At 35.3% G+C, this 27,873-nt stretch overlaps 3 protein-coding genes across 4 annotated transcripts; 1 reads left to right on the top strand and 2 right to left on the bottom strand.

Moving 5' to 3' along the window:
• Positions 1–4,181: 4,181 nt before the first annotated feature.
• Positions 4,182–8,029, bottom strand: LOC112521365 (protein UPSTREAM OF FLC). Of its 2 annotated transcripts, none has more exons than XM_025130185.1 (7): positions 7,718–8,029; positions 6,995–7,296; positions 6,834–6,903; positions 6,601–6,716; positions 5,084–5,942; positions 4,683–4,979; positions 4,182–4,566 (listed from the first exon to the last, which is right to left on the bottom strand). In XM_025130185.1, the coding sequence occupies exons 2-7, from the start codon at positions 7,248–7,250 to the stop codon at positions 4,500–4,502; spliced, it is 1,665 nt and encodes a 554-aa protein (XP_024985953.1). In that variant the 5' UTR covers positions 7,251–7,296; positions 7,718–8,029; the 3' UTR covers positions 4,182–4,499. The 2 variants fall into 2 exon arrangements, with proteins under 2 accessions (XP_024985953.1, XP_024985954.1); XM_025130186.1 differs by lacking the exon at positions 7,718–8,029 and adding an exon at positions 7,424–7,558.
• A 7,316-nt stretch (positions 8,030–15,345) lies between these two features.
• LOC112522223 (UDP-sugar pyrophosphorylase-like) lies at positions 15,346–23,354 on the top strand. Its single transcript, XM_025131319.1, has 17 exons — positions 15,346–15,465; positions 15,542–15,646; positions 16,421–16,537; positions 17,480–17,620; positions 17,713–17,812; positions 18,367–18,494; positions 18,569–18,640; positions 18,731–18,795; positions 19,279–19,339; positions 19,425–19,542; positions 19,658–19,782; positions 20,319–20,395; positions 21,424–21,529; positions 22,376–22,435; positions 22,637–22,717; positions 22,847–23,086; positions 23,174–23,354. Exons 1-17 carry the CDS (start codon positions 15,346–15,348, stop codon positions 23,339–23,341), a joined length of 1,884 nt encoding a protein of 627 aa, XP_024987087.1. The 3' UTR covers positions 23,342–23,354.
• Positions 23,340–27,170, bottom strand: LOC112522224 (SHUGOSHIN 2). Its single transcript, XM_025131320.1, has 9 exons — positions 26,507–27,170; positions 25,790–25,827; positions 25,440–25,548; positions 24,854–24,877; positions 24,694–24,762; positions 24,238–24,276; positions 24,055–24,124; positions 23,897–23,957; positions 23,340–23,823 (listed from the first exon to the last, which is right to left on the bottom strand). Exons 1-9 carry the CDS (start codon positions 26,663–26,665, stop codon positions 23,571–23,573), a joined length of 822 nt encoding a protein of 273 aa, XP_024987088.1. The 5' UTR covers positions 26,666–27,170; the 3' UTR covers positions 23,340–23,570.
• Positions 27,171–27,873: the final 703 nt, after the last annotated feature.

The raw sequence follows: 27,873 nt of genomic DNA, 5'->3' as shown, positions 1-27,873 counted from the left end.
CACTTTTATTGTCCTTTACCATGTCTTATTTCACACCAATCCCATCATAAAAAGTAAAATTTTTGTATTTTTATTATAATCGTGGATTTTCTGATCTGCTTAGGTGTTCGGACTGATTTTCGAATGACCATGAATGCCTGAAGTCACCGTAGTTGAAATTTTACGGTCATAAAGGTTTTGTCAGCGTTTGAATTTAAACACCCGCGATAGATGAGATTTTCCACTGTATCTCTTAAGCTTTGATTATATGAGCACAACCGAAGTATTTGCCCAACACACAGGTGGACCAAAAAGATTTGGTTTGCAGGATTTGGTAGCATTTAGATTTGAATTTAATTCCAATACTATGTTTGGTTTGTAGGAAAGTTTGGATTTGAAACGGGATTTCAACTGTTTCCACAGCCAACAGATTAGAAATCCTTGGAGATGACTTTCATTTCAACCCTAAATCTCATGGATTTCGACTGTTTCCGTTGCATCTCTACCACGACTTTTTCATCAAATTTGTTGTAATCTTTCCATTCTATCTACATCTTACCGGAACAAACAGATATTTACGATAAAAAATTATTTCCGACTTCTACAAACCAAACGAGATTTATAAAAGAACAAAATTTAATTCTATTTCAAATCACAGACCAAGGACTCCAAAGTCCAAACCATCCAATGAAATCCCAAAACAGACCTTAAGAGGACGTCTGGTTTGAAGAATTTGGAATTTGAAGAATTCTGAATATTTAGTGTGTCTGGTTTGTAGGATTTGAAATGAAATTGATGTTTTTTATAAATAATTTATAAAAAATAAATTATAAGCGATTATAAAAATAATTAAATTACATTTTTATTAATTGATTATTATAAAACAAATGTTTTCAACATTTTAAAACATTATTATACGCAAAATTCTACGAATCCAACGAAATACCAACCACCCCTATGGGATTCTATGATTGTGGGAATTCAATGAAATCTCGTGATTTCAAATAAATGATATTATAATGAAACTGAATTCCAAATTCTATCCAATCCTACAAATCAAACGGGACATAAAACATTTTGTTCGACTTTTAGGTACTATCAAGAATCATTGTAATCTAAATGTATGTGATTCAACTTTTAGAACTTGGTAACCACAATGGTGGTGCTTGATTGGTTTGAGTTTGGCTTCAAATGTCAAAAGTATCAGGAGATCACATGTTCAAATCCAATGAGGAATAAAAATTCTCTTGTGGCCACGGAGGTTCAAATGCGGTGACTCCGGACAATCTACAAAACAAGTGGTCGTTCTGGGATTATTCGGCTCGCATAGCGAGTTGGATATCCAGGTTAATATAAAAAAAAAAAAACTTTTAGAACTTGGTCGATAAACTTTGGGTATTGGCCTATTAGGTATTAAACAAGATATCTCATGGTTAGTAGGCTATTGGGCTAAATAAATGTGCCAAACAGTTGGGCCTATAGCTATATTAAAGCTTTTCGTAATTTTATACGGCCCATTTACAAGACACTTTGCTTTACCATGAATCTCATTTTAACCATATAGAATATAGATTGCAGCGTACTCACTTCCGGTGTAACATTTTGCGACGCCGCCAAATTGTCCTATAAGACCATTTTCAACAGATATCGTAAAATAGAGATTTTGAAGATTATTTTGTTTCAAACAAATACTTTATAACGTTCTTTCGAATATAAAAAAGGACGAGAGAAAGACCACATATGTCCAAGTCTAGAGAATTCTTTGGAGATTTTTTTTTATTAACCTGGATATCCAACGCGCTATGCGAGCCGACTAATCCCAGGACGACCACCTGCTTTGCAGATAGCCCGAAGTCACCGCATTTGAACCTCCGTGGCCACAAGGGGATTTTTATTCCTCCTTGGATTTGAACCTAAAACCTCCTGATACTTTTGACCTTTGGAGCCAAGCTTAAACCAATCAGTCACCACCTTTGTGGTTAGTTCTTTGGAGATTACTGTTCTAAGAAAACAACGATGCTTGATTATAGACAAATTGGACTTGGCCCACCGACTAACGGACCAAAAAAATATTTTGCCATGTAAAAAATATAACCTATGTAAAAAAAAGAAGTAACACCGATCATTTACAACTAAGGCTGGTTTTAGCAACCAAATTAAACATCAATATATGCCGCATAGCAAATAGATGCATAAAAATTCCCGCTGCAAAAATTGTACAATATGGGTTTAAATACAACTGCAAGAGAATGATGAATTTAGAATGTAGGTGAATCAACAAGAAAAACTTGTAGAAACAAGATATACAATACGACCATTTTACCAGCAAAATGGCATCACTATAGTTGTCCAATATGAAACAACATTGTTTCACCACCAGGGCCTTTATAAAAATAGTATTAAATATGACAATAGTTAATAATAATCATATAAACGGGTTTGTCCGAGTTTTATTTGGTATTGTCTATTTCTGTCCATTAATCTTATCAGGCATGTCCGGACCCATCACTTTTTCAAAAGTGGTTATCAAAACCCGTTTTTTATAACGGGTTGGCTATTAAGCAGCCATCATCTCCATAATAGTTCTAAACAAAGACATTCCATCAATAATTCAATTATTTTTATGGCTTTCAATTTAAAATAAAAGTGTTGTACCAAAAAGACATCTAATCCCAGTCCCACACTCAAGGCCTTCTTTGGTGCTTGGACCATGTGTGATACATTCAATCTCGTTGGTACGTAACGAGGCAAATGTTAACATGAACATCTCAATCAGTGCTAACATAGACCAAAAAGCCATTCCATTAAGGTAGCGTTTGGTAAGCAGACATGATTGAACAAAACAAAACTAGATATATCAAGTTGTCTGTCTGGTGTTTGATACAACTAGAGCTAGATAAGACATAACTAGACAAGTTGTCACAAAGAATTATTTGACGATTTTTTATATCATGTAATAGTTATAAATTAAACAAATCAAGTAAATACTTTAATTAACTAAACAACAACTGTATCTTAATAATAGAAGTAATGAATTTTCCAATCTAATAATTAAGAATAGAATTAGAAAATTAAAAAAAAACTAAAATAGAAATATATAATTTCACGGTTTTCAAAAAATAAAATTTACAAAAGATGGCAACAAATTAGGTGGTTTTGACTTTGAAAGCTTTTCATATAGGGAATCCTATGTGGACTTAACCAAGTCAAAGTAGGTCTTTTGATGCGTCCAATGTCCATGTACAAACAAAACTTCACCAATACAGAGAAGTCCCCCCACTTTCACTACCACACAATAAAGTGGCAGTGAATCACATGCTATAAAAAAGAATACATAATGCAAACCAAATAAATACGATCCTAATTTTGACTTTCTTAAACAAATTAAATGAAAATTAAGTCAACAGGGTCAATTACCATGACATGAGAAAATTTTGTAAAATAGTTATTCCAAGCTCTTTCACTCATTTTTATAGTCGTTTTTTTACTCAATCGATCGAAATAGCCAAAATTTTACAACTAGCAAAATCTAATTTATATGAATTTAACTACAAAGATGATGCCTGATTGGTTTAAACTTGACTCCAAAGGTCAAAAGTACTAGGAGGTTCCAGGTTCAAATCCAAGAAGGAATAAAAATCCCCTTATAGCCATGGAGGTTCAAATGCAATGACTCCGGGCTATCTGCAAAGCAGGTGATCATCCTAGGATTAGTCGGCTCGCATAGCGGATTGGATATCCAGGTTAATCAAAATAAATAAATATGAATTTAATATTAATAAAGTAACACTTTAACAAGTTGTTAAGTGTTATTTGCGGAATACCGATGTGGTAATTAGCACTTTAACAAATTGGATAAGTAACACTTAGCAGATTGCGTAAGTGGAATTTCCATTTCACCATTTCGTAAACAACACGAATACCGAACTATGATCGTAATAAAAAGCGGATGTCCCAGGTTGCTAAAGTGCTACTTGCAAAACCTTAGCTATTTCAATCAATTATGTAGAAAAACGGCTAGAAAGTGAACTGGGGTGTCAAAAATGACTATTTTGGAGTTCCCTAATATATGTCTTGTTTAGTAAAAAAAAGAATACCGAACTACCTTCTTAATTTGTTTAGAATTTGTCCTTTTCATTGTATTTATGTAATTCTTGTAAAGAATTGAAGTATCTTGTTGAGCAATATACAGGAAAGTGAAATGATGGCAAAAGGAGACAATCGAATATATGCTATAATGAAAGCAGAATCTGTGGATTGCATCTATAGTTGTAAAGCCAAAAAAGCAGACTATAAAAAGGCAGACCAACAACCAAAAGGAAACGGCACCCCACCTCTACTTAAATTACTAAATTTTTTTCTTGGATGTTTTGATTCCTCTCTTCTCTTTCAAATTCACAGAGCCAATTTACTAAAATACCCACCAACGAATTCCTAAAAATTGCCTAAATCACACCAGAAAAACCATTTTGAATTAACAAGAATTCCAATGTCAATGGATCAACCACCATTGACATTGCCTACAAGTTACCTTTGGTATCACAAGGTGCTTCTGAGTGGATGATAACCCGAGCTCCTGAAGCAAGCCTGTTAGGAGGAAATCAAACAAGATCTCAACCAACATGACCAAAATATATTTCCATCTTGTTTTTTATTTAATTAAGCCTAATGGGGGTATAGTTGGAAATCAGATTACAACTTAACTTTCTTCGATTTTGATCACACTCCCCTCTTCCCTGAAGGACTCCAATCTGCCGGATTGTTTCTTGGCCGAGCATGGCTCTGTCATTCTTTTGCTACTGCCATTGGAAGGACAAGGTGATACAATTCGTGAACTGGTGCCTCCCTCGGATGAGATTCTTGGTCCCTCAGAAATAGGGGATCTCATTGATTCACTTTTCGGCTGTTTACCGAGTGACGCTTTGAGGGATCTTGGTATGCACTTTGTTCGAGTTGCGGTTGCCTCCTCTTTATCTGAAATTGGATCGCTATTATTGGTCCTGCATTTCAAAATCCCACTTCTCAGAATGACATTAAAACTCTATTCATCAGGCAAAAAAGTTCAAAGATATGCCAAATGCCAGAGTATAACTGGAATACAAACCTGTCAGCATTGTAGGAAGATGATCTTTTTAGAGTAGCCACGCCTTCTTCCTTGAGCATTTTTGTTTCCACTAAACTCCCACTGAAGTATTCCTTTTCTTCTAACCTCATGCTCATAAACCTTGGGTTCTCTGGCAAGCAATCAAGCTCCCCCAGCATAACAGATGTTGAGAATAAAGGGGATGGAAATTTTGAATCTGAGAATCTTGGTTTGTAAGATGGAATTAGACCAAAGCTGTGATCTTTTACGGATATTGACCCACATGAGATCAGCTGCATCAGCATATCTGTAGCCCTGAGTTTTGCGTTGGCCGGCATTCGACCTTCTTCTAGTCTTCTAAAACTATTCAACTTACTAGCATCGGCTTTGATTAGAGACTCCAAGGTCTCGGTCTTGCCCACGGAGGAACATGCACTGGAGGAAGATGGAGGGGATGGATCTACTTGAATCTCGGAATTATCTTTAACACATAGAGCTTGGCTTTGAGGAGACTGATTGCTTAAGGATTCTAATCCTCCATCATCAGTTGAAACACCTCGTGTGCAAGTTTCTCTAGCTTTGTTAGCTCTTATATTTTCCTCTGTCTGAGTGGAAGCATCAGCAAGACCATCACTTTTGTAGATCTTGTATTCTGTCAAGCTCAGACAACCACCCGACACTGTACTTTTCCCACCTCTAGACTCTGGCGACACACCGGATGAACTAGACAGCCGAACAGGAGGAGATAGCTCCTCATCCTGAGAATGTTTAGTCTCTCTCCCGCTCATGCTTGTTGAAGAAGAAGAGTCATCTTGACTTCTTGCAGAAGGTGGTTCTGGTAACTGTTTTAGGTTCTGCAATTTTACAGGAGTGAAACGGCCTGCGAACATGTTACATTTTAAAATTTAGTGCTTTCGAAATGTATGATCAATCGACTTAAGGATGTCACCCTACTTCAGCCATTACTTCAATTATATTTCCCCAAGGGTTTCAAACCTTCAAACCAATCCGGCAGCTGCTCTTTTTCCAAAATAAAACTAAAAGCCAAAAGATTCTATTACGATGCATAAAATTGTGGGAAGCAGCAAGGATACTACCTTAATACCTTCTTTCAATGCAATAAGTCCATACTTCTTGCATATTGAAGCAGATCAGAACACAAGGTTATCATTGTTAACTACTACCTATCATTACAATATTTAAAACTTAGCATACACCAAGAAACTATTCAACCTTTTCAAGTTTACAGATATGAAGATGGTTGTTTGAAGAGCTTCAAAAGCGCAACTACAAGAGAGGTTACAAAGACATATGCACCTGAATTAGATTCTTCAACAAGCTCAGAGCCTTTAAGAACATATCCATTGCCATGAGCAGGAAGAATTAAGTCATTGTTAACTACTACTTATCATTATGATATTCAAAACTTAGCATACATCAAGAAACTATTCAACCTATTCAAGTTTACAGATGTGAAGATGGTTGTTTAAAGTGCTTCAAAAGTGCAACTACAAGAGAGGTTACAAAGACAGATGCACCTGAATTAGATTCTTCAACAAGCTCAGATCCTTTGAGAACATATTCATTGCCATGAGCAGGAAGAATTAAGTCATCTTCACAAAGATCATGCCAGACAAACCCATTTTTATAGCTCCTGCATCAGCAAGCAAACCAAGATCGACGTACATCAAACTTTTCTAGTCAGATATATGAATATGATGAGGAAAAATAAAGTCAAGATCAAATATAGAAGTTGTTAACAAGAACTAACCTCTTGCAAGACCACGAGTACATGGAAGCCATGCCCCGTCCTCTAAGAATATTGAGCTTTTCAATCACATCTGCAAGAAAATGTTTTCAGAATCAACTATGGAGGTGAAAACTTTCGTTAAACACACAATGCTGGATTCAATTGTAAGATAAAATATATACCTCTCAAAAAAAGACCGTCTGATGAAGTGAGAGGGACTTCAATAAAGTGAGGATGTTCAAGCTGTCGATTTCTACAGAGATAATAAACCACAGGCACCTTCCGACTCTTCTGCTGCAGCTCTGGCTCAGGCTCCTGCTCCTGCTCCGGATCAGGTTGCCGCTGCTGATACCTAGGAGACCTCTCCTTCCAGACTTTAGCTCTATCAGGACTCAATTGCTGATGCTGCTGCCCGTACTTCCTCACACGTCCCTCCATCAAAACCCTAGCCTGCTATACTACAGTACGCTCCACAAAAACCGCCCTTCCAAATTTCAAAAAAATTCGAAAATTATGTTTGATTAATCATCCAGGAAGCGATTTTCCGGTGCAAATTGCTACTAATTTTACAAAGTATAAAACGATCAAGTAAAACGACAATCAGATCTAACCTTAAGCTAGTTCAGAATCCATTGAACAAGTCAAAATATCAAATCAAAACGAAAAGACAACATACATCCAATCAGGAAGCCATTAATTTGCGACAAGAGGGCAAATAATCCGGAACAAAGCCTGAACTTTTAGTGATGAATAATGATAGATTTGGTGGGGATGGTGGAGTGAGTGAATGATAATAAATTAAAAAAAAAACAAAAGTTCAATAAAACTGACGATACATTAAAGTTAAAAAACCCTTCCCCCTTGTACTATTACAGTTTTAACAAAAAAGTGAGGGAGTTTGTTACCTGAAGAATACCCGAAGACTGCTGCATTTACTGGTGAAGATGGAGTTGTTGTAGATGTAGGGTTAAGGATTGGAAGAAGAGAGCGACGGATCTGGTGAGAGGTAAGTTTCAAAAAGTACAGAGAGAGGATGAGAAAGGGACAGACAGCAGGCAGCGGAGATACGGTGGAGGAAATGGATTTCACTTTTTTCACCTTTTTAGTGTGTGTGAAACCTACAAAATCAAAATTTGATGGTTGCGATTCTGCATTATATGAAACTTAGGGTTCTTAGTTTCCCCCAAAACGCTCAAAATTTGACGATTTCCGTCTCGAATCGCGAATTTTCAATCAGGGAAGACAAGATGTAAACATGTTTAAACAGCATGGGTCTCATTATTTCCCTCCCTCCAAACTAAAAAGGGTTTTATACACCAAGTTCAATTACATTTTGGACTCTTCTGGTTGGTTCTACGTACATCTTGTATACATATATATATAAAAAATTGTCTATACGTATTAATCTATCTTATAAATTAAGAGCATCCATAACAGAGGTTCTTGACGAGTTCCACCTCTACTATGAGACCTATGCAATTAATAGCATGCTATAGTGATGAAATGATGGAATAGCGGTCCCGACCAAAATAGCCGTTCATGAATAATGGTGTATTATAGCCGTATCGTACATAACGGTTGTTGTTATCGCTATTGACCGTAATTTTGATACCAAATAGCGGCCGTCATTACGATTTTTATCTTTGGGCTCTTTTGGACTTTTTAATTTAAATTCTATATGAATTTTTGTGTTATTTATGTGGGCTACTTAAAGTCAAACTTAAACCTGCAAACAAAAAGGAAACCCGTTAAATGAACTAGAAACAGTTAAGTCAAACTTTGGTATCGATTCCAAGTCTAAAAATCTGCTCATCGATTCCAAGTCCTAAAAAATATATGGGAAGTGAGATTTTTATGACAGCTTACATTGTGGAGTTTTATTGAGCTTCTTACTCTGTTAAACTATTAATGATGTGGTAGAAAAAATATGGTAAGTAGAGGTTCCATCCCTGCGAATGCTCCAAGGGGTTTTTTGTATAAAGCTCCTATAGAAGTGAGTAAGTAACTTTTTATATCATTAAGTCACTATCAAATAATTATACATAACTAATCGAATAAGTTGTGAGTCTCACTAAGGGATCGTTTACCAAACGCTTATCCAGATAAGGGCTCACAAAGTCACATCAACTTACAGGATGAATATGGCAATAACCAAGAATCTTACCTGGTAAGAGCAAGACAAAGACCAAGGGTCTTACCCGGTAAGTGAGAACGAGGACTCTTACCACGTTTAGCGCTTACCGGGTAAATTGTTGCATACGATGCCATTTTTGTTGATTAAAATCTTACCCGGTAAGTAAGTGAATGTGTTGAATTCCACTGGTAAGCACTAACCGGGTAAGAATTTGGTAAACGGCCCCTAAGTTGATTAAGCTGTAAACAAACATGCTCTTAGTCATTTAATACTTATTAGTAAGTTGTTACAAGCGAAACAATTTTGGTTAAATATAACCTTAACAAATATCGAATAAGGTAAATGAAAGTATAAATTATTTACTCTTATCAGTAAATTTTTACTGGATATTTAGACACATAGGGGCCGTATACCAAAACTTACCCGATAAGTGTTTATCGATACAATTTAACACGGCACCGTATGCAATAATTTACATTATAAGCTCTTACCGTGGTAAGAGTAATCGCCTCACTTACCGGATAAGACTCTTAATCCTTGTCTCGTTCTTATTAGGTAAGATTTTTGATTATTATCATATTCATCCGCTAAAATAATGTGATTTGTTAATCAGTTACTCAGATAAGCGTTTGATAAACGCCAATCCAAAGATACAATAACCAATAATTCATTACAAAGTCATGAGCTATTAAGATTCTTTTTTTTAAAGGATGCCTTTTAGAAAACTTTAAAATGGAAAAACAAAAACTGAAGTGCATTTTAAAGTTACAATTTAAATATTTCATTTTTTATTATTATGAAATGTAGAATATGTTCTTTTATTGTTTATGATATATTTTAGACATGTAAATGAATAATTTTTATTATTAAACTACATAGAAAAGTAATAAATTTTCACAATTTTTTAATAAAATCTTTTGTATCATAGACATAATTAATCTTAGGGGTTGTTTGTTTACCTATTAATAGTTTCATTAAAGGCAGTTTCTGAATCGTTAAGAGGTGACTCTTGTTTGACAAAAAAAAATATGTCTCTTAATGGTTCTAAAACGTTCTGAATGATTTTGTATCATGGGTCTCTCTTAACCATTTAGTGTTCTAATTTTATCGTAAACAATTACCAAACAATTATATTTCATTTTTCACCATATCATAAGAATCTCCTAATCATTCTGTACCAAACCATTGAGCAACGGTTAAACAACCCCTTACTCATACATCATGCGTATGTATGACACAATTAATTTTACTCAAAATAATTTATATTTATTTAAGTTGTTTATAGAAATATTTTGTTTATAAAATTAACCACTCAAATACTGTGGTACATAAAATTTATTGAATGACGACAATAAATAATCAAATAGTTTCATGTACAATTTTATTACTATTAATAATAAAATGTTAAATTATTTTATAAGAAATTTAACGTTTTTTATTTCAAATGCTGAATTATTAATAGTAATAAAATGTTGAATTATTGTCGTACATTAAAAATAATATTTTTATAGGTCCAACTACATGTCCACGCCTGAAGTCAATCAATGTCCAAACCCTTTATTATAATCATAAAAAATAAACATTATATATTTTATTTTATGACCAAGATGTTGTTTACGAAACATTTATTCGGATACATATGTTTAGTAAAATTTAACATTATCACTTACTTATTAAGTAAGATTTTAATTCATCAAAATAATATCAAATGTATCAATTTACCCCGTAAACATTAACCGTGGTTAGAGTCATCACTCTCACTTATTTTGTCTTCCCTTTGTTCTGTTTTAATATATTGGCTTGCCTTAAAAAAAACTATAATTTTATTTAATGAATGATGTAAAAATGTAAGATTATAGGTATATTTTTTCTTGTGATCTCCAATTGACGTAAATGAATATTGTTACACAAACTTTGGTGTGTTACTATTCATTACACCAAGTTGATTAACATATGTTTCACATGTATTTATTTAACAATGTGAACATTTATTTATGTGTTTGTGAAACAAAAAATACAACTAAAAAGTTTCACATTATTAACTGAATACATATAAAGATGGAGGTTCAAAACATCTCTATTTTACGAGAATGCGAGAACACCTTTATCACATGTGATAATACACGTGAGGGGACATAGTGGTATGCGGAAGACGTGTTCTACGACTTAGGTCGTGCCAAAGGTTGTCTGCGTCTATGATTTAGCATCACATGTGATGGTCTTGATGAATTATAGTATCAAATCAACAACAGCCTTATCACATGTGATAATACATGTGAGGGATTTAGTGGTGTAAGGGCGCCCTGGCCCACAACCAAGATCGCGCCGAAAATCGTCCGTGTATCTGATTTAGTATCACATTGAATAATAGTATCACATGTGATTGTCTATAGTAAAATGGTGTTATCGCATTCTCGTAAATGAAAAATGTTCTCGTTTGAACTCTTCCCTACTTATAAAACAAACACACCCTGAAAATATATTTTTTAGTAAATATATTAAATTATAGCATTGGATGAAAAAAATAATATGAAATAATTTCTTACGATAATAGTGTTCATAGTTATCACGATTATTTAAGTTCTTAAATGATTAAGGCTGAGGTGCCGTTTACTCAACACTTACCCGGTAAGTGTTGATTGGGTAACTTTCCTCACCTAATGCACATGGCAAGGGCTGGAAATCTTACCCGGTAAGAGCGATGATAATGATAGAGAGTCTTACCCGGTAAGTAATGGTGAGAACTCTTACCCGGATAAGCGTTTACCGGGTAAATTGTTGCATACGATACCGTTTTAATATACTACAATCTTATCTGATAAATAGACTATGGTGTTGACAACTACCGAAAAATGCTTACCGGGTAAGTATTTAGGTAAACGAGCCTTACTCTTTATATTATAAATAGTATGATAATATGAATATACACATAATACATATAATCGACGGTGATGGTCTTCGAGGACTGCCAAACCGTGGGCCTACATTTTCCCGCCGGCCAACTCCCACCCCACCTCTGATATGCAACTTCGGCGACAAAAAATATATCTCTTTCCCTCTCTCTCAACGATATAACACTCTTCTGAGGTCTTCTCTCGCCTCTTGAGATCTTCACGAATACCCTTCTGAGTTTATACCATTGTTATCATCTCCCTCATCCTAAGATCTTCAGGAACCACCTGCATCTGAATCACGAACCAATTGGTTACAAAGGATTTTCTGAATCACGAATAAGGGTTATGAAGTTTCTGAATCACAAACCAGGGTTTCAAATCTGTTTCTTTCATCACGAACCAGGTGTAGCCCCTTCTCCCGTGTGACAAGATCTGGGTTGAAGCCCCATCACTCCTATTTATCTTCTTCAAAAGAGTTCCACTTGTTTCTGCCATAAGGTTCACCATCCCATGGTTCTTGTATCTGCATCTTCATGTGCTACAGAGTTTCAACGGTGAAATGAGAGAGAGAAAAGACAGGGTTAGCTTGATAAATGGGAGGGGAGGGGTGGTTTCGCCGATGGAGTCTTGACGGGGAATGGGAGGCGGTAGATTGTCCTAAGGAGTTTTAGAGAGAGAGAGAGAGAGGGGTTCGTGGTTGAGAGTTGTAACCACTGGACTTGCAGATGGAGGTGATCGGCCGGAGAAGAGAGACCGATGAAAAGTAACTTACGTCGGTGAAGAAAGGTCGTGGGTGAGGGTAGGGGTGAGGGTAGGCGGGTACCCGCCCTTTTTGACAGGAACCGAAACTGGAACCGGAACCGGCGGTTCTTGAGATATTAGAACCGGAACCGGTTATAACGGTTCTTAAATTTTTGGAACCGGAACCGGAACCGGTTCCTACCCGCTTCCTAAAATATTAAAAATTTGTTATTTAGAAATAAAAAATAAAACATTGCCAAAATACTAAATAAATAAGCAAGAATACAAATTATACAGAATAATTGTTACAAATATTGATTAACGATTACAAACCATAATAGAYTAATAGAAAATGTTYAAAGTTTAACGATTACATACTATAATGGTAATTGTTTAAAGTTTAACGATTACATACTATGAATCCAAGTGAACACACAATTTGAAAAAATACGAATCATTTTATATGAAGAATTTAGATGAAGATTGAAGATGACGACGTGCTTTTAAGATGTAAACCTAATATAAATTTGGTATTAAAAAAATAATAATTATTTTTTTATTGAAAAATACCGGGTACCCAGCGGATAACGGTTCCGAAAAATTGAGAATCAGAACCGGAACCATTCTCAATCGGTTCCGTATTTTAGGAACCGGAACCACTCATATCGGTTCTGGTTCTGGAACCAGCGGTTCCAAAGCGGTTCCGGTTCTATAGCCGGGTACCCGGTTCCGCTGCTCACCCCTAGGTGAGGGATCGTGTTTGTGTGTGTACATTAGAGTAAGTTACATTTTTGGTCCCCACATTACATGTTTTTTTTATTTATTACATAAAACTAGAAAGAAAAAAAAAACAGAAAAAAACTAAAATACCGTTGGATTAACGGGTTTTTTAAACGGTTATTAGGAGGTATTCAATCCGAATGTTCTTATAAACTACAATGATCATCTTATAATTTCAAAAATATAAGGACCAAACGTGTTACAAACAATAAATCAGAGGGACCAAATCTATAGTTTACTCAACAATTTATTATGTAACACCAACCTTTGATGAAGCATATGAAGGAAGAAGCAAATAAAGTGTGTACAATATGTGTTTAATTAACATGATTTTAGTGGCATCTGAAGTTACTTATTCATATGTAGTATAGTAGCATTTGATGTGTATAAAGGTACAAGTTAAATATCGATTGTTGTTTATTTTGTATGTTGAATAAACATAATGAATAATATAAATTACTATTTAATATTTATCTAGTTGAACGTAGGCATGGGAATATGCCTTGATCCATGGGGGAACCCGTATAAGGGGGAGATAATGTAATTATATAACTAAAACAGTACACTCTTAAAAATTTGTTTTTTTATAAATATAAATTTAGAGTAAACCAAAAATGTCCCTATGGTTTGTTAAAAATAACACTTTTTCATCCTTATAGTTTTAAAATTACAAGATGATCACCATAGTTTATTCAATTTGTCCCTCTTTAACTAGTCCATAAACAATTATGTTAAATGAGGGGCCTTTTCATCATTTTATCAACTTTTTTGTCTTTTTAAGTTTTAACCAATCCAAAAACCATAGGGACCAAGTCATAAATCAATTTTGATAGGGTAAAAGAGAAAAATTGATAAAAGAACAAAAATGTCTCTTATTTAACAGAAGATTTTAACGATTGTTAGAAAAAAGGACCAGATCTGAATGTCTTTGCAAAGCACGTTGGTCATCTTATAATTTTAAAACCGCAAGAATAAAAAAATATTATTTTTGATAAACGCACCAGACCAAATTTGTAGCTTAGTCATAAGTATAGACTAGTTGTGTACCCGCGCAATGCGGCGGGAGCCGTGAATTTTAACGATTTTGAAGTTTCACTGCTTTTATTAGAGAAGATTTAATGATGGTATAAGTTACGTTTGATCTTTACATGTTAATACAATTTGAACAAATAAGAGTTATTATTCCAATTACAGTCTATCGATGAAAAAAATTGTATGACATTTTAAAATCCAATATATTTAAAATCCAATATATTTAAACGACTCCACAAATGTGTTCGATTTACACCAAGAGCAAAGAATCAAGAGATCGAGAGCAATACCGAGAGTTCTAGAGCAATTGAATGAGAAAACTTTGAATAACTCATGGTGAATATCAATTTGAATCTCACCTTGAGGATGGGGAGAAGACATAGAGTTATGAGAGGGTGAATGCACGAATGAAAAGTGTCAAAAGTATCTTGAGAACATGAAAAGAGTAGGTAATAATATGCATAGGTAACTTGTATTATATGTTATTTTAATTGTAAATTAAAAGATTTTAAGACTGAATGCATAAAGTGGTAGTACTTAATGTATTATAAGTTATTTTTAAGACTTTGTACATTAAAAATTATTTTTAAGACTTTTAATAAATCTGATTTATAAGATAATATAGATTAAAAAACAAAGTTACAAGTTTGTGGGAAATACTACATCGTGGTGACCCGACCCGCCATCGAACGTATCCATAGGATTATAGGAATATGCTCCAGAACTAAAGTTAACAAATTTAGAATAATGTACAACAGTTGATGCATGATGTACGACCTAAATGAACGATTGAATTGAAGGACTACGAAATTACTGATCTGGTAATAGTATTTACCGGAATATAAATTCAGAACTATTCAGTTTTACGTCATCGTCCTTCTCACCTTTCTGATTGCAGTTACCACCCACAGTTAGAGCGTACGGGAATCGAGATCTGTTGTTTATCGATTTCATGGCTTCTTCAACAGCGGATGCCACCAATGACAAACTCGCCAATGTTCAAATCAATGAACTCTCCATCTCTGCTTCTCCGAATCTCCAGAAAAACCTTTCAATTTTCTCTCCGGACCAGGTGTGTGTGCATTCTGTTTGTTGATGTGTGTTTATGCAATGTTTTTATGGATTTGGATTTGTTGTTGTATGTGTAGGCGGAGCTTGCAAAGATGTTGCTGGTAAGGGGACAGAGTCACTTGTTTGAGGATTGGCCGGACGCTGGTGTTGATGATGATGAGAAGAAAGCTTTACTTGACCAGGTACTTAAATAGTGCGTGTGTTTGTGTGGTTTTACCAATTACTAGTTAGAAAATGTAGGATTTGGTCAGTTAGTCTGTAACCGTCGTGTTTCCAATTGCATTGTGTGTATCTCCTATTGGAGATCATACATTGAAGTGCTAATTAGATCCGCTACTGTTGAGCTGATTTGTTGCTTCCGTATTTATAAATTATGTACTTGTAAGCTGTAAGTAAATCTGGTCGAAGTTCACAGTGTTAAAAATCGTTTCTATATCTGAATAATTCTCAAATTGCTATTGTACTTTAGCAAACCTTTATCCAGATTAAAAAACCTATCTAATTAAAAAACAAAGCTATATTTCAAAATAAAGAGTTTTATACATATGTTCTTCAGAAAAATCTCGTGGCCTTCATAGATTCAAGTGTTAAATGGAGATACATCGAGAGTTAAACACTCCAAATTTATAGTGCAGCTTATCTTAAAGGAGAAACGATAATAACTGTACCTGTTTTATCTAATGGTGGGAATGAGTGTTTTCTCTGTCCGAAGTCGTTAGAAACCTTGCAGATTCCTCAACCGGACAAGTGAAGGTTTTAGTTGCTGTCATTCCAGACCATAAGATAGGAAATAACCATGACATCCACGTCATTAGTTATAAATATCTGGTGCTACTTTTGTTCACACAATGATACCAAGTCTTTTTAGTGCTGTTATTTATAAACATCCACTTGATTGATTCCTGTTAGTGCTGCTGCTTGTATATGCTTGAATGACACATGCTTAGTTTTTTTAGGTTGCTCTTCTTAATTCAAGTTATCCTGGGGGTTTAGCATCATATATCAAGACTGCCAGAGAACTCTTGGCAGATTCCAAGGCAGGAAAGAATCCATTTGATGGGTTCATACCTTCTGTAAGTTGCTACACTATCTTTTTGGACAATATATCAGTGCAAATTAGTTTTAGTTTTCTTGATTATTTACATATATAATCTTAACTCGTCATGGATTCAATTCAAAAGGGTCTGTCTACTCCTATGCCTTTTGCTTATGTGAAATCTTGTTTGTATGGTTCACTTAACAAAATTAGAACCATCCTTGTTACTCAAAGGATGGCTAGGTTGCCAGGTTCTTCTAGTATAAATGGAAGAAACATTGAAATTGTTTTGGTAACAGCAAAGGCAATCCAAACATGGTATGCAGCTTGTTAATTGCCTTCAGAAAGTGGTTTATATCTTAGGCAATAACAGACTGTTGCTTTGTCCATTTATGGAAACCATAAATATATATCGCTTATGTATTAGCTCCAGAGATTCATAGGTGCATACACATAATGATTCAGGTTCTATAGCTGATGTCACAGTCCACTCGATGTTCTAACTTTTTTGGGACCATGTAACAAGTATATTACATTTATGAGATGTGGGTCATACCCTTGGTAGAATCACATTAATTAAGACTTCCCTTCGGATGTTTATGGCTCATAATCTAAGTGCTCCTATCTCCTATTTGCCAAGTGATTTAAGTGCTAGGGAGATGTTCAATCCTTATTCAGGAAGAGGAAAATGCTTGCTGCTTTATAGAAGATTTTTGAATTTAGATTTCACTAAACTAGACGTCTTTTCTGCACTTCTAGAATTTAGTGTTTTCTGCTTCTCATGAACAACAAACTGTCTTCTGTCATAAATAATTTATTGGTGGATGATACATATATTGTTTGCTGTCAAATTACATCTCATTGGACCTACTTGTGTTGTCTTTTATTATTTGTTAGATATCGGAAAGGCCTTCGTTTATTATCAGTAATCTTTTACATCCCTTGAATTTTATTTAGGCTTTGAAGTCCATTTATGCAGGTCCCTTCAGGTGAAGTTCTGACCTTTGGTGACGATAACTTCATCAAATATGAGGAGGCTGGTGTCAGGCAAGTACAAAATGCTGCATTTGTTCTTGTCGCAGGAGGGCTTGGGGAACGTCTTGGATACAATGGAATTAAGGTTATGCCATAATATATATTCTTTCCTTCTAATCTATTGATATTTGTTTTATTAGTTTCATACCACTTGATATAATGTCATCCATCTTGCAGGTAGCACTTCCTATGGAGACAACTACAGGAACTTGTTTCTTACAACACTACATCGAGTCCATATTATGCTTATCTGAAGCTAGCTGTAGACAGGCCCAAGGTTGTTTTTCCAACAGAGCTTATATTGTGTAGTGTCGTATAGCTACATGCACTACTTTCCAGCAAAAATGGTGAACTACTGAGGAATGGACCGCATCCTACCATGGTAGCCATAGTATGTTGGGGTGGGGGTGTACTATTCCACAATTCAAATCCATGGCCTATCACTCTGATTGGCATCCTATGTATGACACATATATTTGAATTTGATATGCACTTCACTTCTTCATGAATAACTTCTCTCAAAAATGGCCATTATAAAGGAGCTAAATGGAACTTTGATAAAATTGTTTAATGTAACTATTACTACACTCCTTTTGATACAAATTATGGAAGTCAAGCATTATTGCATCAATTAAAATCTCTAGGCAACACTTTAAGAGAGAGCTCTCATTGGCAATTTGGCATAGAGGGGAATGCAATACTTTAGTCTCTTTTTATTTATATTTTATGTACTTCATTTTTATTGGGACAATAAATGGCCAAAACGAACATATTGACGGAACTGCTAAATTAGCCACATAAGTCGATGACACCAGTGCTTTTGAATTGTAGGTCAATGCCAAAGAGACGTACCTTTTGTGATAATGACTTCAGATGACACCCATGCACGCACATTGCAACTCTTAGAATCAAATGCTTATTTTGGGATGAAATCTACACAAGTAAAACTTTTAAAACAGGTAACAGCCACACATTTGGGTAATCTTTTTACTACAGTAGAACGGCAGTGTCACGTCATGCTACAATGTTTCAGGAAAAGGTTGCTTGCTTGGCTGATAATGATGCTAGGCTTGCTATAGATCCAAAAAATAAATACAGAATACAGGTGAACGTTGTGAAGTATATAAGTTGGTATCTTCGTTTGTTTATCAAATCTTACTCACCCTAAGGCTGCAAATTTTGTTTCTCTTATCAGACAAAACCTCATGGTCACGGCGATGTTCATTCACTTCTTTATTCAAGTGGCCTTCTTAGAGAATGGTAATGCAGTCCTGGTTGCTGTATGTTTACTAAATTGTTTGGTTTCTTTCTGTTTTTCTTAAAAATATATTTTTATACTGGAGGATCTCACATTCTTTTACCATGCATGTTATAATTGAGATTAAATCTGAATTTCTTTATCCATTTCAGCCATGTAACCATGACGTCCTGAAATTGTATATTTCTCTGTTTTGACTCCCATCCTCTTTATATTTTCCCTGCTCAAGTATGCACTGAAATGATATTGCTTTTCTGAGACCTCCTAAGACGGAACTTTCTATTTCATCAATCCTTCAAAAAATCTACCAATGTACTTGTTACTTATGGAATCGATTTGCTATTTTATCTAGTAATTTTTAAATACATCCATATTATTGTCCAAATATAAAAAGTAAAAGATGATTCATCTTTTGGTGTGTGAGCTCATACACTCCTATCCTAAAGTTCATCCAAGTTACGGCTTAACCGAACAATCTTTTCCAGGAAAGATGCTGGTCTGAGATGGGTGGTGTTTTTCCAAGATACGAATGGACTTCTATTCAAGGTTCATCAGAGTGATTGCTTAAATAGTTTTATATCTCAGGAAGTGTTTGAAAATGAATTTATCTTTTCTTCGTTTATCTGTTCAGGCAATTCCTGCAGCATTAGGAGTTAGTGCCACTAAAGAGTACCATGTTAATTCTCTTTCTGTTCCTCGCAAAGCCAAAGAAGCTATTGGAGGCATTACAAGGCTTACTCATGCAGATGGTACAGTTTTGTTGAGCACTAAAATATTCTCATATGCCTTACAAGTAGGTGGTTGCTATGTTAGTGTTAGCCTTGGCTTTAATATTATTTTTATATCTATGAATATTAACCTCAGGAAGAGAAATGGTGATTAATGTGGAATACAACCAATTGGATCCTCTGCTTAGAGCAACTGGTCATCCTGATGGTGATGCCAATTGTGAAACTGGCTATTCTCCATACCCCGGAAACATAAACCAAGTATGATCTCTTTCCATACATACTTGTACCTTTCACATACAAAATTGTTCTTGTATTGTTACGCAGATTATTAAAGTGATTTCCCTAATACTGACTTTGTTCCTAAGAATCTTCTTTGCCCGAGAAGTTCAGACGTTTTCATCTTGTTTGGGTTGTGGGTTTCTTTGGATTTAAATATAGCTGCATTCAGAGGGTAAATGGTCTACGTATTTAAATGCTTTTTCTGAACTCTAGAAAACTACAATGGTACGAGATTTTTGAGTTTATTTGTAGTTGTGCCAGATCTACTATAAATGGTTTACTTGTATATTCCTAGTTAAATAGATCATAAATCACCTTACTGTCCTTAGCCAAGTTGATTGTTTCGTTGTGAATTGTATAACCAATAACTTATCTAAAACCCTAAGCTGGAGGCCTCAACAAGTATACCAGTTTCAATGAACTCGTGATATTATTATGTATGTGTGGTCACTTGTCTCTGAATTCTGCTATGTTCCATTCATGGTCTTGATTTTTATGATCACACTCCATTGCAGTTAATTCTTGAGGTTGGCCCTTACATTGACGAGCTCTCAAAAACTGGTGGTGCTATAAAGGAGTTTGTTAACCCCAAGTAACTTCTTTCACAGCTCATGCATTCATTCTGTTCCCTTCTTTGATAATTCCTCTCTTCCATCTTTACAAATCTAAGAGCATGAGATCATGATAGTCCAACTTTCAGCTGAAGTGTTCGATATGAACATAGATTGTATCTGCTGATGCCAGTCTTTGCAACCTTAGTCATAAAGCGGCATGCTCATGCACTAAAGACTTTTGTTAAAGTCCTTGCAGATGATTTCATTTACTTATTTTTAAATCAGTTGTTATGAACATTGTTATTAAGTGAGGAGGAAGGAAATTTCCAATTCTCAGGAGAGGACTAGCCTTGATGACCTAAAATGGACCCGTTGAGGTGATCTGATCTACTCTTACACCCAGAAACTAGGTCCGACGATGGAAAACAAGTTCAATAATGAGCGAAACCCTCGTTTTGTGTTGCTGAGACATGCGCCTAAGGAGAAATGCTATAGGACCTGTTTTAAGAACACAACTAGCTCGAGTCCTTAGGAGACCTGTCTTTTTATGTGAGAAATATGTCACCATTAAGATTTAGTTACATGCTTCAGGAATCTCTCATCAGATAATCAGCCGACGTGTATAAGATGCCCACTCATAGAGGAGGCCCAACTGTGCAACAGTCCATGATGGATTGAGATGCATCCCACTTTCTGAACCAACCATTGAGTTGCTAAATGATTTCTCATTTGTACTTTGTTTATGACATTTGTTGACAAATTACTTCTTAAGATTTTATTAAGAACACATAAGTACTTTACATCATGACAATTAAGATTGTATGACACTGGGTTGGATGACCACCAAATTAAGTTGGTGTTGAATCATTATTACATTCCCTCCATCCAAGATATGAAAGCATTATTAAAGTGTAAGTTTTTATTCCAAGTGTATTTTGGAAAGGAGTAATATTTATCTGATTACTTTTAGAGAGCAAAAATAGGCCTGAACTGGAATTGTTTAAATGGAAATCTGAATCTACTCATTTCTTTGCTTATCAAACCATCTCTATCTTTTGGTTGACAGATACAAGGATTCAACAAAAACTGCATTCAAGTCCTCTACTAGGTTAGAATGTATGATGCAGGATTATCCTAAAACATTGCCTCCATCAGCAAGGGTTGGATTTACAGTAAGTAGAGTGATTATTTGTTAACTAATTCTAAGGTGAATTACAACAAATACGCCTCAGGCTTTGATGGGTCCTCAAGTTATTCCTCATTGCATCAAATTGCAAGATTGCGACTCTAATGCCTAACTTTATTGTTTTTAGTTGGTACCTCCATCAAATGTTTGTGTATTAATTGACATAGAGATATCTTGTGCTGTTGTGCATCACATGGTAGTTGCAACACACACCACCAACTCTGGTAATCTGCAATTGAAGTGCTAAAATCATCAACACACATCTACACCTTAAACCAACCAGCAAAGTTTCTCCATACTGTTTTTTTTTTTACATTTTTTTTTCTTTCTTTACATTTTTTACCAGCAAACATCCTGGCAGAGCTTTTTACCACACTCGTGAACATGAAGTATTATTGGTGCTTCTAAAGTACAATTCCATCAACTGCAGCTTCTAAACTTTAGCATTAGGTTTGCTCAGGACAGTTTCCTTGCCACCATAATTCTGCTACATGCTAATAATTAGTTGGACCCACTCCCAAGTCCCAAAGTTGCCACCTTTCATCATTAGACTGTAGGTCGAAACCAAAATAGAAAATTTTAATTTCACAGAGTTCATATTATAGCTAGGACAAAGGAGAAGTCAAGACAACGAATGAAAGTTTCACTTGGCATGAGAGATGAGAGCAACCTCTATCTGGCTGGTAGTTTAGGGTGGAAGATGTGAAGTATAAACTAGGGTAAAACTGGATTTTTCCCCCTGAAAGTTGGACCCTTTTAGTTCTGGTTATGAGCAGTTTGAGTAATTTATTTCTCAATTCAATGTGTTTCTAACCATCTTCTGACTTCTTAGGTGACAGATCCATGGCTTGCATATGCACCTGTGAAGAACAATCCTGACGATGCTTCAAAGGTGACTTTGGCAATAGCATAACTGATCACTGTATTCCTGAAATTAGTAAATAATTGGAAGGTTTCTTTGTATTCTATTTGAGAGAATGTTAATTTTTTATTGGCTACTTGTTTTCCAATCACTACTCTGCTTATAAGGCTGAAGCGTTTGAACTCTTTGAGTTCTCCTTTGTCCTTGATTATTGTTTTATATGAATTATAGGTACCCAAGGGAAATCCATACCACAGCGCCACTTCTGGAGAAACATCAATTTATCGATCTAATAGCATGATTCTAAGAAAGGTCAGCAAATTAAAGTCCTAGACCATATACCACTAATAAGCAATTTATGCTAAAAAACCATCCCTCCCCTTAAAACCTTATGCCAAGGAGGTTTCTGACCATAATCCAGTATCTTATGTTTTTTCCCAGGCTGGTGTGAAGGTAGATGATCCAGTTTCACAGGTATTCAATGGTCAAGAAGTGGAGGTTTGGTCTCGTGTTGTGTGGAAACCAAAGTGGGCTGTTACATTCGCCGATGTTAAAAGAAAAGTGAGTGGAAGCAGCTCTATTTCTCAGAAATCTACCTTGGTCGTCAAGGGTCGTAACATTCTTATTGAAGATCTCTCACTGGATGGAACCCTTGTTATTGATTCAGTTGATGACGCAGAGGTATATTAAACACCATTAAACATCTTATCTTAAGAATATTATGGTGATAATATCTTGCTTCTTCGTGTTTTATTATTGGTTCTTCAGGTGAAAGTGGGAGGTTCTGTGCAAAATAATGGCTGGAAAATAGAAAGTGTTGACAAAGACGATACTGCATTGCCTGAGGAAGTGAGGATCAGGGGTTTCAAAATAAACAAGGTGGAGCAGTTGGAAAAATCTTACAATGAGCCCGGGAAGCACTCCTTGAAGCCATGAGGTTGAACCTTCTGCACATTCCTTACTTCTTTCATACCCAAAATAAAGCTATTCAATTCCATTTTTGCTTATTCATTCTCGAATCATTGTCATTAACTTGATCCAGAACCCGATATGAAATTTTGTTTCCATTACGAAATGGAACTGAAATGTGATTGTTGCCAGAGTTTTATACATATTTCACAAAGAAAACAATAGACAAATTAGATAGCTTGAAAAAACAAATGTCTCACTCTGGTCTCCTCATTTTGATATTGAGAGGAGTTTCCTTGTAAGACTGGATCTTCTCAGCAGCTCTACGCGATGGCCGGCCAAATGACATTCTTTGTGATTCTTGAGAACTCCATTTTCCATCTTTTTGTTCAATCACCTTTGAAGTTGGACCATCTTCATGCATCTTGAGATCTTTTATCTCAAACAACTTCTCCTTTGGTTCATGTTCTTGTGATCTGAATCTAGCCGATTGCCTTCTCACACATTGCCTGGGTGTGAAAATGATTATTAGTGCAAGCTCATAAGCTAGAAAAATGTTCAAATGGCATTATTAATGCTAACCTTTTGTTCTCAGCTGTTTCTTTCTCAGAGACTTGTTGAACTGTAGTTAAGGGACCAGTTGCTGCACACATCACAGAGACACCAAACTAGTCAATAAGAGAACTAAAAAACCAATTATCGAATTCAGACAATCCTTTTGTTTTTTGTGGAGTATTTACATTGACTTCTCGTTGGACGCATACGTCTGTTGGTGTTTCTCTGTTTCGTATCAACATCATCATCACCTTCCTTCACCCACCAACCAAAAAAAAAAAAAATAGGTATTAGTTGATGGCTTAATGTGATGCAGAATGGGAAGAGTGTCTAGTGGTAACTGGTAGATAACAAATAAACTAAACCACCTGAGATCCACTCTTTTGGTCCTTCATCTCAATCTGGGCCTGTTAAAATCAACAGTACTCAATTAGATGCATGTTATAATTACTATCCTCAAACCCCCATCAGGTGCTTTGGGGATTCCAGAGGGTAGTTTTGGTATTTATATATATATATCTATATCATGCACCCTTCTTTATAATGGTGTTATAAGTTGAGAGGTAGGATCAAAGGAGAAGGCGAGAAGTTCCAACATCACATGTGATACAAACATGTTGCGTTGACTGGCCATAGAGTGGGCGACCTTTCCCACGACCTTTGGTCGCTTTGGCCTAGTCACCCGTGTGGACATGTTGTATTGCATGTGATTTTAATCTGTGATCATATGTGATCTTCAAAATTATTGCCTTAACGCAAATTGACCACCTTCCTGTTTGATCTTGCCTCTGAAAGGTATAATTGTTAAGTTAAAAAAGTGTTACCTGATGCTCCAACTTCATGGTTTTAAGCAAAGTATCTTTGCAGATAAGTTGATGTTGCAGTGCTTTTAGCTGTTATGAGAAAAAAGATGCATATAAGACACACACCACTATCACAATCACTACCAATTTGCAAATAGGGCATTCAGAACATCTTAATTACCTTCTGTCTACCTAAATTAAGCTCCTGCCAATCAAAAATTACACAATACACGTCAGCATTTTTTTTTTAAAAGTGTGCTACCCTCTCCCAAAATAAGTGTCTATATTTTTATTTTAGTTTGTCATTCCATTTTCAAAATTAAAGGTTGTTTACCAAATGCTTAGAGGCCGGTGTCACTTGCCTTAGTGGGTAGCATAGTAAGGACCAATAATCTTACCAGATAAATCGGTAATCTTACCCGGTAAGCGCTTACCAGGTAAAATACACTAGCTAACAATCCATGGAGTACATCAATAAGGCAAATGAAGGGCGGTGACTATTGCGGGTAAGCAGTTATCCGGTAAACATTTGGTAAACGGCTCCTAAGTGTGTACTTTCTCATTCTACCCTTAATTATGAGATGGAGAAAATCTCTCTCCATTATCAAGGGTAAAAGTGTCTTTTAGTTAATTACGAGGCGTAATAGTTACACTTCCAAAAAACGTGTACCATTTGGATTGTGGATATTTATTTTGGGGCGCAGGGAGTACAATAAATCTCATGTTCATTATGAGAAGTGCGAAAAAGGATATTGTAATGTACGAACCGCCATCATATGACTGTTTGATTGAGCAAGGTTCCAATTCTGCAACTGTGTTTTCTGAACAATAAGTCGCAGCTTCTGAAGCTCAACGCCATTCAACTCTATGGCTTTGCTGTTGTCATTTAATTCCCATTAATCTCAGAAGATTAACTTTCAATAAAAGCAAGCATAAATGACTCCAAACCATTCTACTTGGCTTTTTCATTTCAAAAAGTGCAATTTTTAGCCCCATATCGCGTGTTCTTGCAACACGTAGCGTTGCATCCTCCTAAGTTCATGGTTCTTTTTGCAACAAAAAGCCATAACAACGGTTTAAATAGCCATTAGATTGACACAAAGAGGGGAAATTTTACTTTTTGTCTGTAATAAGCTTCATCAACCCTGCATTTTCCTGTTCCATTTGATCATTAGAAAAAAAAAACCATTAGGTAAATTCAAGGTTCTAAATAACGTGAGATGTGGTGTGACGGCGAGGCCAAGCCTCAAGCCTTGAGAGCCTGGCATTTTTCAAGGCGTGACTTATGGTGTCAAATCTCTTTATCATATATAATATTACATATAAAACATATATATTCTACTATGACTCAATGAGTAGATGATATTAAACAATTTAAATTAGATTATCTGACAAGTAAGACATTAAAAAGGTAATAAAAATCAAACATCGCGTTACAAAAACCGCACATAAGGACAAGCTTAACAGGGAGTCAGCCACAAACCTTGAGCCACGACACACCAACCGAGCCTTTTAAAACACAGGTGAAATTGACCAAGCTATAGTGCAGAAGAAATATGTGTTTTTACTATGACCCAAAACCCCATTAGGTAAAATGACACTTTTGCCCATCTAATTAATCCTTAGTCTACAAACTGAAGGTTGTAATCGACTTTCAGTAAGGTTAAATCGGTCACAACATTAGAAGCAAGTTGGTGGCACTAAATCAGAAACAGTAAATCAACCTAACAACGGGTTTGAATTGCAACTGTAAACCAACATTTCAAATTACTCTGCCAGATCCAAAATCAGAAAATAAATGTTCCTAAAACAGAAACCCCAAATGGGAATTTACCTTTGAGAGATGATCAATGTACTCTTTGGTTGAAGATGGAAGCATTTGATCAAAAACCGGTGGCGATTTGGGTTGTGGCTGATAGTTTGTGATATCAGATAGCCTCTTTCTTATCGTCTTCCCGAAAGACGATCTTTTTGCCATTCTATCCCCTCTCATCGCCAGTTCTCCTTCAAACTTCAAAACCCTTGTGATCTTTTTGCAAATTTACTCCCAGGATTTGTCGTCAGTCACTTCACTCGACCAAAAAGCAGGAGATTTCTTAGGGTTTCAAAACCCTTGTTATCTAAAATAAGAAAGAGCGAATCTTTTTGCAAATTGAGTTTGAAAAGGAGAAGATAGATAGAGAGAGATAAATCGGAAGAATGTTGGATATACAAATCGGGTTTTTGAAACCCTACTTTGAAGTAAATAAGTAGATACAAATCATTTTACAAATTGGGTTTTAGGGTTTCCTCTGAACAGGACCAGAAATTGGGATGAAAGAAGAGAGAATTGAAGAACCCTAAATCGGAAATTGGGGTTTCTTAGGGTTTTGAACTGTTTTATGTTAAAGAAATTGTGACAGAGAAGATCGATTCTCTGCAAGATTTTGAATGGGAAATGGGCGAAAACGAAGAAAGCTTCGATGAGGGACCAAAAGGAGAGAAGATGGGATTCAAAGAGGAAAAAAGAAAGAAAAAGGTTAGTTTTAAAAGAGCTTCGGATACCAAACGGCTATCCGATCCTATTTTGAACTTTGGAGGTGAATTTCATTTAGATCCCCTGATATTTAGCCTAAATGCATATACAGTTACGGTTTTATTACGAGTTTTAAATAATATTATAAATGGTGTGAGACGTGACATGTATGGCCCAGTGACGAGGTCAAGTCTCCAGGCTTATGGGTTACGATGAGGTCACAATGTTTTTCGAAACGTGTCCTAAGACGGCATATGTATACGTATATGTATGTATAAATATACTAGTGCGTGTTAATGTTTGAATTATCTCGTACAACAATTTAAATTTATATAAAATTGTAAAACTAAAAATGAAAAAAAAAAATTATTTATATCAAATATATCGAGCTTATAAGAAAATGATATCGATAGAGTAAAATCAAGATTAAATTTTTTGAGTCTCTACTCACTATTTTTTTCCATCTTTAAAGAATTCATGTTTGACTCACTGTGTACTTTAGGGATTTGGTTTTATGTTTCCTTTTTAATATTTATTTAAGTTTTAGTTATCGTATATAATTATCCTTCAAATTATATATTAAAAAAGTAATTAAAAAACATGTCTTGTAAAATAATGTGTCATAACATGTCATGACACGTCATAACATGTTACAGTGGTCGTAGCAAAGATGTATATTCTTTTAA

The sequence above is a fragment of the Cynara cardunculus genome, assembly GCF_001531365.2.
Source record: "Cynara cardunculus var. scolymus isolate 2C chromosome LG 11, CcrdV1, whole genome shotgun sequence".
In the NCBI taxonomy this organism is placed as follows: Eukaryota; Viridiplantae; Streptophyta; class Magnoliopsida; order Asterales; family Asteraceae; genus Cynara; species Cynara cardunculus.
Note: the sequence above shows the minus strand (reverse complement) of the source record. Positions and strands in the feature narration are given on the sequence as shown.